We start from the raw sequence: 15,170 nt of genomic DNA, 5'->3' as shown, positions 1-15,170 counted from the left end.
AGTCTGCGCACGTTTAATAAGAGGATTGATTTTTAACGATGACTTCCAACCGCGATTTCTAATAAATTGAATTTACACTCAGCGGTGATGGGGTTTGCGCAGCGTGACACAACACAACCAAACGCTTTCATACACCTGTAATGCGCATGATATGACTCAGCATCATTACAGCTGTCATTCCTAGAGAGCCTCTCAAAGCCGCCCCCAGTTTCCTCAGCATGAAGTCCAGCGTGAGAGGAGACTGACGCACTATTATATCTCGCTGCGTGAACCGACGGACTGAGATACACCTGATAATGATTAACAAACCAGACGGGAACAACACTTCCGCATTGGGAGGCAAACTCGCCAGATGTGAGCGAAACGTGAAATAAACGCCGCATTAAACAAAACGAGCGGCCCCGGTGTGATCCCAGGTGCCGCGTCGCCCCCCCGCACACCGTCGTGCGGGGTCCGCGGGCTGCGGGACCGCGTGAGTGTGTCGTTTCAATGTGACCCGCGTCCGCCATACCGTTAGGACGCGGCTGCACGGCTGCAATAGCTTCAGAGCGGCGCGCGCGTGGCGTGGGGCGCACGCGGCAGAGGAACGACACACTTCGACCGTCCGGCTCCAAGTCACTGCGAGCTCCCAACAGCGACTGATACTGAAGGTACCGTTTACCTGCGCGACCTCATTCGTCTTTTAATTCGATTTTTTAATCGCGGGACTCGGTCTCGAGGCGTTGTCGTGTAAGTGTGTTTGTTTTTATGAGTGATGAAGAAACGCTCGAGTGCCGCGTCAGGAAAACGTAACGCTATTAGCAATTTGAGTCGAGCTTTTATTTTTTATTTTTTATTTTTTTTCTTGCTTAAATCAAGGCTCAGATACTTTAGGTTAGAATAAAAAAATATAGTATCCCAGTTTAAATGAAGTGAGCGTTTGTTCGTTTGTGTGTTAAAGAAAGAGAAACTGGGTTGTGCCACAGGAGGAAATGAAGAATAAGGCCGGTGTATCGACGCGAATAAATAGAGTCGGTCAATGTCGTCTCTATGAATTAGTCCTGTTTATTTTAGCCGTTCATATGTCTTACAACATCACTAAGCAGCTGTTTCATAATCGAACGCTGAGTCTGATTCAAAGGAGCCTGGATCGCCGTATACATTCGTAGTAACAACCTTGAGGTGCCGCATGCAGCAGCACCGCAGCTCTGCGGAGATCCGTCACCTTCTTCACTAAAGCGGCCTCAAAAAAGCCGCAAAGTCACTTTGCGAGAGCGTCCGGCTGCGGATTTGCTCCGGCTTCCTCCGACATACCGCCAGTCGTACGGTGCGCGTAAACAGGCCCAGGTGACCGGAAGAAGAGCCTCTCGCCTGTCATCCCACATTGTTTGTTATTACCATTGTCTCCACAGAGGCGACGATGGCTGAAGATGAACTGAAGGCCAAGCTCGAGAAGTACCGCACTGCTCCCTTCGACGCCAGGTTCCCTAACCAGAACCAGACCAGGAACTGCTGGTCCAACTATGTGGGTAGGTGCACGTCAAGGTCAAACACAAAGTCAACAGCGGTTCCTGTTTGATTCTCACCAATCGACAGTGTAAAAGGCAGCCTGCAGCGTTCTAGCTTTTCAACCGTCTACTTAATCTTTAAGTCAGTTAAAACATACCTGCGTGTAATGCAGATACAGCTGAGGAGTTCACCTCTGACCCCAATAATCCAGCCTGAGAGTCGGTCGGGGCACCTGACGCGATCCCTTTGTATGAAAAAATAACCCCAAGCACGGATCTATTTTTATAATCATTGTTGTTTCACTATTAATAGACTACCACCGCTGCCAGAAAGCGCTGGAGGCCAAAGGAGCAGACATCGCCCCCTGTGATTGGTACCGGAGGGTCTACACGTCCATCTGCCCCATAGCCTGGGTAAATGCCCCCCTCAGCTCCTCTGTGTTAATGCAGACACGCTGGTAGCGCTCTCTGAGTGGGATGAGTTAGCGAAGCAGAGGTCAAACAACTTTATCACTCCTCGCATTCCTGCGAGTCCCCGACAGCGCTGCAACGATCAGCTCAGCGGGACACAGGGGATTCAGCTGAAATGCATCATAATGCACAGTATTTTATGTTTATAAAAACAACAAAAAATCCAAAACATGTTGTGGTAATAAACAGACACTACCACACATCTAATAAAGTCACAGGGTGTATTTATACCATATTTAGTCATACTGTAATTACAAGTAGTAAACAGCATTCTTGTGATTTTTTTTTCTTTCCATGGTTGTTCCACTTCTGTTTGTGGTTCCCTTTTAGGTCGAGAAATGGGATGAGCAGAGAGCAGACGGAACCTTCGCGGGAAGAATCTAAGCCTGCCGTCCCACAAGCTGTTGGACTGCAACAATGTAATCGGTTCAGCTTAAAGTTTGTATACGTGGTGGAAAACCACTTGGCCTCATCACCAACCTTACACCACTAATGGTCTCTCCTGGGAGATCTCTGAATCTGAATGGTCATTCCTTACAAATACAGTGAAATGTACAGCAGAATCTGCATTAAAATATCTCAGGATATATTTATGGATCTCAGTTCTCTCCATTGTTTTTCCTTTATATGGTAAAATGTTCATGGCACGAAGAGTATTAATGGATGCTGGACCAGCCAATCAGTAGCACATAGTTGATGTAATGCCTTCACGCAAATGAGGTTTTACCCAGTGAGCAGCTCTGCTCCAGTTCCTCATCACTGATCAGTTCAGCCCAAGAACAACAACAGGCGTAAACTAGCAAACAATGACTGCAAGTTTTCCTGAAACATAATGTAAGATATATAGATATATCTTTATTCATTGAAATAGATCTACATTAAATATACAGATTTAAAGAATAGAAAAATAATCCAATTTCAAAACACTAAACGCCAAACATACAGTAAATAGCCAGCACTCAGCAGAGCAGCAATGATGCAGAGTAAAGGCTCCTGCTGCTGTTGGATGTCAACTCAAATACATAAAACTGCATTTTATATACAATAACTACCATCAGGTGTAAGCAGTGTCAAACAAAGACTCACATTTGAAGATGACAACAGCTAATGGTGAAGGATCCTTCCATGCAACAAGTTAGTACAATAAATACTGAATGAAAAGTACAACACCAACTACTGAGTATCATAGTGAAGGTAGAACTGTATTTTCCCTTTGTAAAGATAAGTCTTCTCAATTTGAGGTAAGGTTATAATACTTGCATAAAGGAAGTTGCCTGTTAATGTACATACTTGATTATCCGTGTTCTTTTTTTTAAAGAAATTACTAAACCGGCTTTTCCAGCTCAGGAAACGCCTCCCCAAAAATCTAGTGTATAGCAACTTCAATCAAGGTCACTTTGATTCAAGCGTTTTCTACCTGATCTTAAGCAGAAAAAATACACTCAACTAATTTCATAGAGCCAAATAAGTTTTCATTTTCAGTTGAAATGTACAAAAATCTGACTACTGTACTGTTTCAACTACCATTTAACCCTTTAGTATAAATTTTCCAAAGGGCAAAACCTCTCTGGAAGCTTTTCTCCCCAAGCTAAACTATTAGGCATTGTGCAATAGATATAAATAATTAACAGATATAAATTAGTGTCTGCATAGCATTACGATTGGTTGGTGCACTGGTGAGAGTGTTATCCAGGTCAACCCCATTAGGCAAAGAGCTAAACATCTAGGCTCATCAGAGGACTGGATCCAGTAAGAAATGCAACATCAGCCACATCCTGATGCATTTTTGTGGTCCTGGAGTTTTTCTTTTTACGTAAGTATTTACACACCACAAGCAGCATTTAAATATGCAGCACAAAAAGTCACAAGTAGCAGCCACAGATAATAGTGTTTAGTACTAGGCACGATAAAAGGGCTGATAAAATGCAGCCTCACAAGTTAATCCTGGCACCGTGGGAGGGGCAGCCAGGGCGACAGTACAGTACGTGTTCAGGTGTGTGGGAGTGTCTTCACAGCAAAGGGAGCAATCCAACCATAAAGTGGAAACCTGTGTGTGTGTGTGTGTGTGTGTATCCAAAGCCACAAACGGGTGAAAACAGCTGTGAAGTCAGTCTGCCATTACACACTATGGCCAGGTGGTGGCGACAGGCTGGAGCTGTGATCTACACCAGCCATGTGACAGTGGGCTCCAGCAGCGGCTCCACTGCAGGTCTGCTCACTCTGTATGGACATCAGCTTTCTCATCGGTCAGTCAGTACCGCCTCTTTCCATGTTTGCCGTCGGTCATACAGGTTTTAGGCCGGAGCGCTGCATTGGAGGAAGGGCAACGTTTTAACAGCAAAGCCCACATTATAACCGCTACGCACCCGACCTGACCGTTTCTCTGACACACCTGGATCTGCAACCTGCTTCTTCTTGTTGTGATGGACTATTTGGTTTTCGTTGGTCAACTTCACATCCTGATCTTCGACGTAATTACTGCAACGGAGGGAGAAAACGAGAAGGCAGGCGCGTGTGAGAAAAGCTGCTGTAAACTGGAGCAACACATAAAATGGAGGGTTGACTGATAACAGAACTTAAAGCCACCGGGTCCAGGCCTTGAAAGACGATGCTATATAGGTTACAGGGAGGAGAGAGAGCGGGAGAGAGGAGGGACTAAGGGCATCACATCACGCGTGTATTAAGGGAAGTGTGACATGGCTGGGAGACACTGGAGGAGTCTTCAACACAGGGAGCGACCACAGGGAAGTGCTGACACGGGGCTTTCACAGACTGTTACTCACTGTTTGTGGTGTCTGCTGCCACGAGGGCTGAAGTAAAGAAAAGTACAACTCAACTTCTGTCAATCTATCTGTTCCTCTGTATCAGACTAAATGATCACAGAATAGCCTTGAAACGGATCACAGTAAATTATTGGTGACAACACTATGCTACGTGGGTACCTAATGACGGTGTTCCTCTCACGGTGTGCGATGTAGGCGTTGTCTGTGAACAGGATGGTGTGGTAGGGCACCACTGGATCGCAGGTCGGCAGAATGCCCCTGGACACGTGGCTCACGCTGTCCAGGATGCCGTTGTACACGAGCAGGTCGTCCACCAGCAGCTGCACACACAAAGCCCACAGGTTCCAGGCCCAGGGTTGAAAATGTGAAAGCCTGACTCATAGCCGACAGGGTCGCTTACCCCGAACTCCTTCACGCCTCTCTGTGGAGTCTTTGAGTAGTTCCACAGCTTAATCATGGACACAGTCACCGGCTGATCAAAGATGACATAGACGCGGTTCACCTGCAAGGAAACATGCAACACGCATAATTTAGTTACATACTTTGATATCTCTCTCTCTCTCTCTCTCTCTCTCTCACACACCCACACACACGCTTCCTCACCAGACCAGGAAGCACTGGGGTGAGCCACATGTGTCTTCCATCATGGGTATTGTTGACTCCATCTATTAATTTATCTGGAGTCCTCACATCCCCACAAACATTGTCCAGCACATTAACACTGTCTGGAAAAGCTGCAATGTCTGGTGGAGATGATGTTAAGGAACGTTTGTTCCTTAATATGCTCCTTAATAATCATTCTTAAGTTTAAAAAACATCTGGATTATCATATGGATGAATATTTAGCTGCTAAGGGACATTTTGACATTAATAATGAAACAGTAGGAAAGGATACTGTTGTCACCGAGACTGATCTTCTCGTGGTTCTGGTCGTAAAACTCAATGCCGTTGAGGCCGATGTAGTATGGGTCTCCCCAGGTTGTTAGCAGCTGCAGCTGAAAGATGACTGGAAACTGACAGTCACGGAATATACAACATGGTAAATATATTCAGATTGAGGTCTCTTAAATATAAAAGAATACATCCGTTAAAAACACTGTTGAAAAGGTTCATGGGTCTTTGTCACATTAAATGGTATATATCAATATCTGAACATGCAGCTCTCCAGGACAAAGCCCTGTAGTTGCTCAGGGTGTGAAAGGATACACCCACAAGGCATGATGGGAGCTTCATAGTCCATGCTGGCCTGCTCTTGTTTCTTGGCACTTTCTCTAATGTAGAAACAACAAAACTACAATTTAGTAAACCCATGTCCTAGACTGTTCATTTCTATTCAACCAGTCTCCTACCTGTGGAAGTCCTCAGCGCTCTTGTTGTGGCTGGGCGTCTGAAGGAAGTCTACAAAGAGGATTTCCTGAGCAAAGTCAAAGTGACAGTTGCCAGGGCCTTTCCTGATGAGGAACCCATCCCTCGGAGAGATGGCAACATGGTCTATGAACACATGGATCACCTTCACCTGCATCAGACATATGAGTTACATTACTGTGGTTTGACATAGCACATATACCTAACAGACACCACACACACGGACCCTCACCCCTCTGTAAGAGTCCTCGGGGGACTTGTTGTAGTTCCAGATACGGAGGCCAGCGATGGTCTGAGCCTTGTTAAAGGTAATGTTCAAAGTGTGGGACTCTCCATAGGAGAATGGGATCAGCCACATGTGCTGGTCATCAGTTGTAATGTTGTGACCATCTATAAGCCTGGGTAATCAAACACACATACACTTATCTGATCTACATCTAACTTCTTTCTCACACTGAATGCTTTGGCCTGAGCTCCACGCGTACTTATCGAGCGTGCGCTGGTCGTGCTCGTACTCAGGCAGGTCGTTGAGGTCTCTGGGCGAGGACGTCAGGACACTGAGATCTAAAGGTAGACTCTGCCCGTCCTTCCCGACCACCTCCAGCCCAGTCAGGCCCATGTAGTGTGAGTCGCCCCAAGTCAATGCCAGCTCCAGTCTAAGAGCTGGGAGCAACAGACGCATATTTGGAATTACTCGAAGCTAAACACTGAGCACAAACAGAGCTCTGCATGTGACAACAGAACACGCTTCGTACTCACACTTTCCAGTGTACATCCCAGGAATGTGTTCCATGTTCTCTTCAGGCTGGTTTGCAGTTTGGTTGAGTTTAAGTTTGAACTAAGAAAACACGTGGTCATAGATAAGCATTATTGCATCACACTGTCCTGTTATGTATCTCAATCCACTACAGGTGAGGAATGCACTCACTGTCAGGTCTTCTTCTCGAAAGCCGGCCTGTGTGAACGGTCTTTCTTCCCCCTCTCCATCGGCGGTGCGTGGCCTCTGCAGCTCCTCCTCACACACCCGGCTTTCAGGACCCTCGTATTCACTGAGGAAGGTGTCATCGTAACGAGACATGGCCTCCAGGATCACGTCATCCGTGGTGAACAGAATAGTGTCCCCAAACTGATCCAGGCCTGCAGTGGCAGCGGGGGGAAAGGAAAGTCACAGGCTGACACGAATAACAACAAAGCACCTGAAACACATGCAGGTTTGTTCTTGCTCACCTCCAGAGAGCGTCCCTGAAGCCTTGGCGATCTCTCCCCTGAAGATGCACCTGCCGTCCAGCAGCATTTCCACCTCTTTCACTCCACGGAACGAGTGGATGCGTGATTTGTTGTAGTTCCACACACGGATCATGGCCACTTGGTAAAGCGCTCCGAAGTCTAAGTAGATGGTGTGACTACAGCCGGGGGTGAACGGCGCCAGCCAGAGATGCATGTCGTCCTGGGTGCGATTGACGCCGTCGATCAAGTTGGTGACCACGCGTGGATCTTTGCCGTACGCAGGAAGGATGTTGATGTCCGGGGGATCGGCGTGGATCTGAGCGGGGCGCAGAGGCTCTCCACTGGAGCTGAAGACTTCCAGGCCGTTGAGGCCCACATAGTGGCGGTCGCCCCACGTGGACAGGATGTGGATGACCAGCCTTTGGCCCTGAGGCAGCACCGGGATCTCAAACTCATCCTCCCGCTCCATGGACGGGTCGTCGTCGGGGCCCTCACAGAGCGCCCCCTGGGCAGACAGCGATGACAGAGGGCTCCTGGAGGAGCCCAGCGGGACCGCGGGGGGGCCGCGGCCCTGGCGCTGCAGGAACTCGTCCAAGATGTCGCCTTCGTAGCTCATGTTGGAGATGCGGCCGCGTTGGCACTGGTTGAACTTGGTGAGAGAGTCCCAGGACTCCATGAGCGGGTCGTCCTGCTGGCCGTGCAGCTGAGCGCGAGGCGACGACTGCCTCCTGCCGTTGTTCACCGATGACACCGGCTCCTCTGGATGATACACAGGCGTTACATATTATTAGTAATGCGGGAAATGAGAGATCAAGCAGAGGCAGCTGACCAGCATTCTACTGGTTTGACGATATCACTACGTCTGGCAGACGTACCTGCGTTCGAGAGCGTAGTGGCTCTGAGGTGCTGCTCCTCTAGGTGCCGGGCAGGAAGTGGTGTGCTTCGAAATGAGCTTCTGCGCCCACTGAAGGGCCTGTCTGCCCTTTGCTCCTTGAGCTCGTCCATGAGATCGCAGCTGAGGTCCAAGGAGTCGCCCTTCCACTGACCCCCATTGACTGTCCTCTCCATCCCCCTGCACACCCGGCCGGGGTTGCACGGCAACTCCGGGAGCATCGACGAGGATGTGACCGAGGGCGACCTGGGCTCAGCCGCCTGCTGGGGCACCAGCCACAGGGGCCGTTCCCTGCTGGACTCACAGCCCTCTGGAGCTCCCCTGGCGAGCGGCTGCAGCCACTGTGGGGTGACTCGCGAGGACGACGGTTGGGTGGTTACTGTCTGCTCCATGGGCGCTGGCGGTTCCACCTGCTGCCTGAGGGACAGCGGCTCCTCTGAGGCAGACAGGTCGAAAGAGTTTGTGTGCGTGGAGGAATGACGGGCCGAGGATGAAACCCCTACGGCTGCTGCAGCGATGGGCGGCAGGGGTGCGTGCGTTTTCTCCTGCATTTCCATCACTGACAGAGCGGCTGTGTCTGACGAGTGGGAATTCAAACTGTGGTGTCTCTCGCCACCCTTCCTGTCTTCATTGCGTTGGGGGCTGACACCTCGCAGATTGTGTCCTGACGACACAGGGCTGGAAAACAGAGAGTCTGAGACCTCTAAATCTTGCAGGTCAATCGTGGTGCTGTAGTCAAAGACCTGGTTGCCGCAACCCTTTTCCAGTTCACCTTCAAACACCAATGTGCTGTTGAGGTACAGTTTTATATGCCGTGCACCGATGTCAAGCTCCTGAAAGATAAAAAAAAATAACAGTGCTTTGTAATTAGGTAAAACATCCCTAGCTGTAATCCCAAAAAGCAGAGCATGCTGTGGGAAACATACACAAATTATTTATGCATTACTTATTATATTTACGTATGGAGACACCTACGCTACCGTAGCAATAATTACCTCCCTCATGTGCACCAGCCACGACTGCCATGAAGAAAGCCAAATCTGCTCGATCCTCTGGACAAACCACTATGAACCCATCCAGGCTGCAACCGACCTGCCACCAACCGCTCCTTAACTCAGTCACCAAGATGTTCTAGATCGCTGTAGCAGCACGGACACACGGGGGTCTTTGTACCCCTTTATGAAGAGCAGCGTGGCTGAATAGCCGAAGCCCACAATTCTCCTAACACTAATCCGCTGGTGCTAATCTCTTACTGTTCCAGATTTGGACAGAGCGACTGGCAGCTCAGCCAGCGCCTGCTTAAAGAGAACCACTCCCCTAAAGTAACAACACTTACACAGCCCCCCTGTAATACAGTGGATTAATGAGCTCGCTACAAATACGCACATTTATAATCTTTGAGCTGGAGTGGCCAATGCATGCAAACATGTGTGGAACAGACTGCATTGTGTAGAAACATAATAACAGAATATAAATACTAGCACATACATTAAGGCTTCTGTTGTAATTCCAGATTTTGATGCGAGATATTCCAAAGTCTGGGGAGCGCTCCATGTTCCTGATGATGAAGTAAAGCTGAATGGGAGGGTGGAACGCACACGTCCACATATGATGCTCTTTGGTGGTCTGCCAACAAAGATGGAAATAAAAGTCTGTTTGAAAACTCCAAATCTGAGACGTTTGGTTCAACCTGGACCAGAGAGTGTGTGAAGGAAAAGCAGCAACAAGCGAGCAAGCTCTATTTCGTAGAGAAGAAATGTTCAGAAAACCTTTCCATCCATGTTTACATATAAATATTTGCATGTCATGGAAAACAGTTTGCTGGTCGTAGTCTGGTGTACGTTTCCACAAGTTGAAAACCCACGAGGACGAAGCAGCGGAAACTCACCTTCACCTTTCCGTTCACAAGAGCTCCAAGGTTTCCAGGGTAGTCAGCGTTCCTGATATCCAGATCGTGTGGTGACACGTACAGCTTCTTGTTTTTGAGGCAAAAGAACTGCAACTCCGTCAGCCCGACCTGCAAAGCGTTATCCCAGTTTGACAGGATCTCCATGGTAACGTACAGCGCAGGCGTGACCTCTGAAGAGGACTGTCTCCTCTGCAACGACAACACGACAGCACGAGTGCAGCTGTTATTCACACGCCCAGATTTATCCATTCAGACCTGCGGGACTGCGTTGTGGACTCACCGGCTGCTTGTCTGCTTTCGCACTCTGACCAACATTATAGCCGGGTCCAGATTCAAGTTTCTCCAGTGCTTTAAGGAGCTTCTGTTGTTGCCTGCACAGGAGGAAGACGCAAGCAGCTCTGATACTTCTGTTGATTTGAACCTTCATATTATGTGATCCAAGGCTGAGAACTATAGTCATCATACTAATAATATACCTGGGGGCCATAAGATTAATCCTCTGCATGGCCAACGTGACGCTTTTCTCATCCTTCTCATGGGTGTTGTGATGCCCTAGGCCATTCATCCTATGGTGTCCCCAGGCCTGGATGAGGAGTAGACACAATACAGAGGCCATGAGTAACTTTATGGGAATAGTTTATATCCAAGTCAAATCCAGCACAGTATCATAGTTATAAAACTAAGAGTGCACACAGTGGCTATAAGTGGGCACAGTGGAAATACTAATCAAGTCCTGACTTGCAGTAGTAGTTATAGCTCTAACGTGCAGGTGAGGCATGCACACACCGTGCTGCGGTTGAAGAGCTCAGGACTCTGCACGGGCTCATTTTCCTTCTGGATGGCCTGCTGCACCCTGCATGCCGCGTCCTCCGGGTCTCGCTCCTCCACAGAAACCTTTCTGGCCGCCGACAGGGGCCTCTCCGCTCGGCTCCTCTGCCCTTGAGATCGGCACATGTGCAAAAGGCCACGTTTTAAACCCCCAAATGAGCGACTGCAAACCATATGTGTGCGAAAGCTGTTCTGTTGACTTACTCTGAACATCCCAGATCTCCTTTGAAGGTGGCCTGTCTAAAGTCTTGCTCTTCACCAGCGTAGGTTTTGTGGGTATAAAGGCCTCAAAGTTGTCTTTCCTTTTTGCAGACAGAGAGCGCTCAATCTTACGACCTGAAACAATAGAGAACATAAAAATCCAGTAAACATTACAATATTAGACTTCAAGGCGTTAAACGATCACTTCTGTTGTGCAAGTACTGTAGATGCTGAAATCTACCTTTAGGCGAGGGTCCAAAATCCAGGACAATGAGGTTTGATGAGTCAAAATGGCTATGGGAACTGCTGGGCCGCGGGCTGGAGGAGGCCTTGGAGGACGTGAGCGGAAGCCCCAGCTCATCCAGACTCTCCGTGCTCTCCTCCCTCTCGATCTGCTCCTCCACCCACTCCTCGTCTGAGTCTTCTCCTGCCGATCCACGGCTGCTCCGCCTCATGCTGACCTCCAGGCTCTGACGCAGAACCTAGTTTTTGTGTATGCATCCATGCACACAGCCGTCAGTGCAAAGACTTGCATGCCGGTAATCTAAGCATCGCCTTAATTAGTTAGAGTTACTGCCACTGAAACATCACTGAACAAGGCTTCTGTTCACCTTTACTTCCTCCAGATTGAGCAGCACCTTCTCACTGAGCTCCTGATTCCCTTGTGCCCCTTGGATTTCAGGCCTAGAGCTGAAGGAGCGCGACACCTTGCAGTTGTCCCTTGGGGAGCGGGGACTACGAGGTGAGCGTGGACCGGAGCGCTACATAAAACACAGTGATTGGATAATAATACAACAGTAGACAGAGATGCTTCATTGTACACACAGATGCATGTGACACATAGCCCCTCCCTGAATAAAAAAACAACACCCACACACAGGCTTAGTAGGCATTATTATGTATTCATTCTACCTCCATGGCTACGCTCTCATAGGGATCAAAATCCTCAGAGTAGCGGGTTTCTGGGGATATCTGCAAACTCAGTCCTTCTTCTGTTCGAATCTTGACCGAATCCTGCAAAAAAGATTTAACATGTTAACTTCGCGAACAAATGCACCGAATGCAATAAAGTGACTGGGAAACAAGGACTCTGAACCTGCACCCATTCTTTCCTCTGGACCTTTCCCGGGGCAGTGTGGCTCCTCTTCCTGTGGGCCTGCACCAAATTACAGCTATCTTCAGCTAGCTGGTGGGCGCTTCTACAGACATCTGCCGATGAGTCACGGCACAGAAAGGAACATGAGCAGCGCGCAGCAGACTATTGCCTCAGAGGAGAAGGAACACAGTCGAATACACAGATGGTTCAAAGCACACAGAGTAAGAACAAAAACCGGCTGCCAGCTACAACTGTCACTATCATTTATTCACTGAGACTGGGCACGGGTTCATGCCATGCAAACTACAAGCTGGGGAGTGGTGACTATTAGCGGGTGTCCATATGGTCTGGAGATCACAGAAGCAACAATAATAGACCACTTCTGAATTCAGTGTAAAAATAACTGAATACACAGGAAGATTTTTTTAAAGGCTGAGGTCTTACATAAAAGCTTTTAGCTGTGAGTGTCTGTGGTTTTATTTTGATCCGCCAACAATTTACCAGCTGTGTGTGCAGGCCTCCAGGAAGGTGGGGAGGAGACAGACTTATGACTGGAGCTCTTGAGCGGTTTCTTACTGGCCTCAGCGTTGGCTCCGTTAAGATAAATTGAAAAACCTTGCTCAAGCCGCTCCAACTCAATCTCCCTGGGGTCCTTGACTTGAAGGCGTTTTAGGATCCTAAAAAACAAACACAGAACCAAGTGGTGAGTCGCTCTACAATTAATGAAACTGTGGATTCTGGGTTTGTGTTTAACATGCTTCCTCTTAAATGTCATACAAGTTTCTCGGAACCCTGGAAGGAAACAATAAGTGCTCCAGTTATCATTGTGTGTATCATCTGTCAAATCCAATCTAGGTCTCCTCACCAGCCTGTGCTCACACTTCACCTGTTTTTATGCTGGAGGGCAATTAAATATTCATCCAGAGTGTCATCCGCGGCGGACGCAAGCTTCTCCTCTTGGCTCGCTTTGCTGTCCTTCAACACCACATAAACAGCACACGCGTAAAAGAGAATCAGAAAAGCCTACTATCAGTTGTTTGAGGAAAACAAACAGTCGCAACACACGTCACTGTTTCACAGATGTATACATTCACATACTACTATACAGTACATGGATACTCACTTTATTCTGAACATGAATAAATGCAATTTGCAACAACATCTCGCTCCTCCAGTTTCAATAAATCTAACGTCAATACAGAACATGCAGTGCATCCAAATGCCTCAGTTCTACTCATTTCCGGTGTTCAAAAAAGCTTCCTATACTATACAAAGCAAGCAAGAAACAGGATCTGATCATTTATACAAGTGAGTCAGCTTTACAAAATTAAGGGGCAGGACATTGTTGAGAAATATATAGATTAAGAGATACATGGTCATGGTCATAGCCAGCAAGGGCCAAGCTCTGTATGATGCAGACATTGACAATATAGTCAATTGTTTAAAAGTCAAGCAAGGTTTTCTTTTGAAACACATCAGTCACAGTAGTTAAAATCCTAAAGTGAGGGTGTTCTGCAACACCGCTTGCTTAAATAAAATGAATGCATTGGTTTAATTTCACATGGGTACCTGCTTAAATAAAACGCCTAGCCTTGACCCTGAGTGAGTAAATTAGACTGATAAGTGTCTTTTGGATGGAGCATCAGTTGGTTGCACATCATGGTCACCAATGGCTCATGCCACTCCACGTTTCTACGTGATCATGCAAAAAAAACAAGACATCCCAGAGCTCTTACTTAGTTTCTACAAGTCAACTAGCATCTGTCAATGTCAGGAGCAGAGGAGAAGCAGAGAAATGTGAAGGAAAAAGACAGAATATCTGTTAGTAGCAGAATAGAAAAGGACTTGGAGACAGCTGACACACTACTGTGGAAGAGAGAGAGCATGCACTGTTGCTATAAGCTGTCAAATGAACGACAGCTTCTTCATAATGTCTGATGTCAAGTAAAATGGCAGATGATGCACTTGACACTGTTGACAGAGCTGATGATCCCTGTGCGTGGACGCATCTCTCCTTACCTCACTGAAGTTATCCATCGTAGGGCTGCAGATGCTGCCGTTCACGTAACCCTATCTCAGATTTTGGAGAGGACCTGTCATCGTCCAAAATATCATTGGAATCTATGCAGAGGGAGACACAGATACAAACCCCAAGGTTACCTGAACACCAAAGCTCATTTCCCTTGAATGCACTCAGTTAATAACATCGCCCCACCCGCAGGACGACTTAGCGATGCGAACATGGAAGACAACACCCGCTGTTGCCAAGCTGAAGTTAACGCATTCAACTCTTTAAAAGCACGCAGCGTTCGTGTAAAGACGTGTGACAGATGTGCGGCGCCGCATCCTGCCTTGATTCGTTTAGCATTAGGAGCTAACCCGCTAGCCACTGCCGCTTATGTGGGCATTGCAGAGCGGGCTCGTGCGCCTCGCCGGGCTCTGTTAACATTACGCGTTAGCCCGTTCACTGCACAAACGAACTGTTGGGTTCAGCGGGACATGCAACGTCTGCACGGACGACAACAGCTAAATCAAGCAAGCAATGACGCTAACAACAAACTGAAATGCTAACGACATCGCGTCCAACATGACATGACATGACATGAAACTGCCTAAAAACTAGCTTCAGCTTTTATATAGGACTCACCCCTGTTATAGTAAATATCTCTCAAATACTCACTGCCCCTGTAAAGCGGCACCCTGTTAAATAACCAGTTCTAAAATTAAGTTTTGTGTGTTTTCTCATGTGCCCAGTGTGTTGTGTTGGTTGGTAACCAGGATAGCGGACCACCAATAGGAATCCGCCCCCAGCGTTGGCCACGCCCCCTCACCGCCGCTCCAACAAACCTGCACTAAACCTTGCAACTGGAAGACCACACGGCTGCAACACCGCAGACAAGCATCTGCACAA

General features: G+C 47.9%; 2 protein-coding genes across 7 annotated transcripts; one reads left to right on the top strand and one right to left on the bottom strand.

Moving 5' to 3' along the window:
• Positions 1–230: 230 nt before the first annotated feature.
• LOC114845747 (cytochrome c oxidase subunit 6B1) lies at positions 231–2,555 on the top strand. 3 transcript variants are annotated; one of them, XM_029134136.2, is made up of 4 exons: positions 231–354; positions 1,392–1,508; positions 1,801–1,901; positions 2,289–2,555. In XM_029134136.2, the coding sequence occupies exons 2-4, from the start codon at positions 1,400–1,402 to the stop codon at positions 2,340–2,342; spliced, it is 264 nt and encodes an 87-aa protein (XP_028989969.1). In that variant the 5' UTR covers positions 231–354; positions 1,392–1,399; the 3' UTR covers positions 2,343–2,555. The 3 variants fall into 3 exon arrangements, with proteins under 3 accessions (XP_028989969.1, XP_028989967.1, XP_028989966.1); XM_029134134.3 differs by lacking the exon at positions 231–354 and adding an exon at positions 383–729; XM_029134133.3 differs by lacking the exon at positions 231–354 and adding an exon at positions 388–650.
• Positions 2,556–2,793: 238 nt separating this feature from the next.
• Positions 2,794–15,063, bottom strand: katnip (katanin interacting protein). 4 transcript variants are annotated; one of them, XM_029134031.2, is made up of 29 exons: positions 14,907–15,063; positions 14,279–14,380; positions 13,146–13,234; positions 12,761–12,936; positions 12,260–12,372; positions 12,076–12,177; positions 11,775–11,924; positions 11,405–11,645; positions 11,167–11,298; positions 10,921–11,072; positions 10,611–10,717; positions 10,415–10,505; positions 10,114–10,323; positions 9,714–9,851; positions 8,209–9,058; positions 7,334–8,092; positions 7,035–7,243; positions 6,866–6,944; positions 6,592–6,769; positions 6,339–6,504; positions 6,091–6,257; positions 5,948–6,012; positions 5,637–5,747; positions 5,345–5,484; positions 5,142–5,243; positions 4,901–5,061; positions 4,742–4,768; positions 4,351–4,436; positions 2,794–4,265 (listed from the first exon to the last, which is right to left on the bottom strand). In XM_029134031.2, the coding sequence occupies exons 2-29, from the start codon at positions 14,294–14,296 to the stop codon at positions 4,210–4,212; spliced, it is 4,875 nt and encodes a 1,624-aa protein (XP_028989864.1). In that variant the 5' UTR covers positions 14,297–14,380; positions 14,907–15,063; the 3' UTR covers positions 2,794–4,209. The 4 variants fall into 4 exon arrangements, with proteins under 4 accessions (XP_028989864.1, XP_028989866.1, XP_028989865.1 ...); XM_029134033.3 differs by having other exon boundaries at positions 14,940–15,059; XM_029134032.3 differs by lacking the exon at positions 14,907–15,063 and adding an exon at positions 14,475–14,852.
• Positions 15,064–15,170: the final 107 nt, after the last annotated feature.

This window comes from Betta splendens, chromosome 19 (assembly GCF_900634795.4).
Source record: "Betta splendens chromosome 19, fBetSpl5.4, whole genome shotgun sequence".
Lineage (NCBI taxonomy): Eukaryota > Metazoa > Chordata > Actinopteri > Anabantiformes > Osphronemidae > Betta > Betta splendens.
Note: the sequence above shows the minus strand (reverse complement) of the source record. Positions and strands in the feature narration are given on the sequence as shown.

Coding starts and splice junctions, on each gene's coding strand:
- LOC114845747 (XM_029134136.2), top strand. CDS start 1,400: ATGGCTGAAGATGAACTGAAGGCCAAGCTCGAGAAGTACCGCACTGCT. Junction 1,509..1,800: donor CTGCTGGTCCAACTATGTGG/GTAGGTGCACGT, acceptor CACTATTAATAG/ACTACCACCGCTGCCAGAAA. Junction 1,902..2,288: donor CCATCTGCCCCATAGCCTGG/GTAAATGCCCCC, acceptor GTTCCCTTTTAG/GTCGAGAAATGGGATGAGCA.
- katnip (XM_029134031.2), bottom strand. Junction 11,925..12,075: donor ATGAGAGCGTAGCCATGGAG/GTAGAATGAATA, acceptor TGTTTTATGTAG/CGCTCCGGTCCACGCTCACC. Junction 6,770..6,865: donor TGGGATGTACACTGGAAAGT/GTGAGTACGAAG, acceptor TGTTGCTCCCAG/CTCTTAGACTGGAGCTGGCA.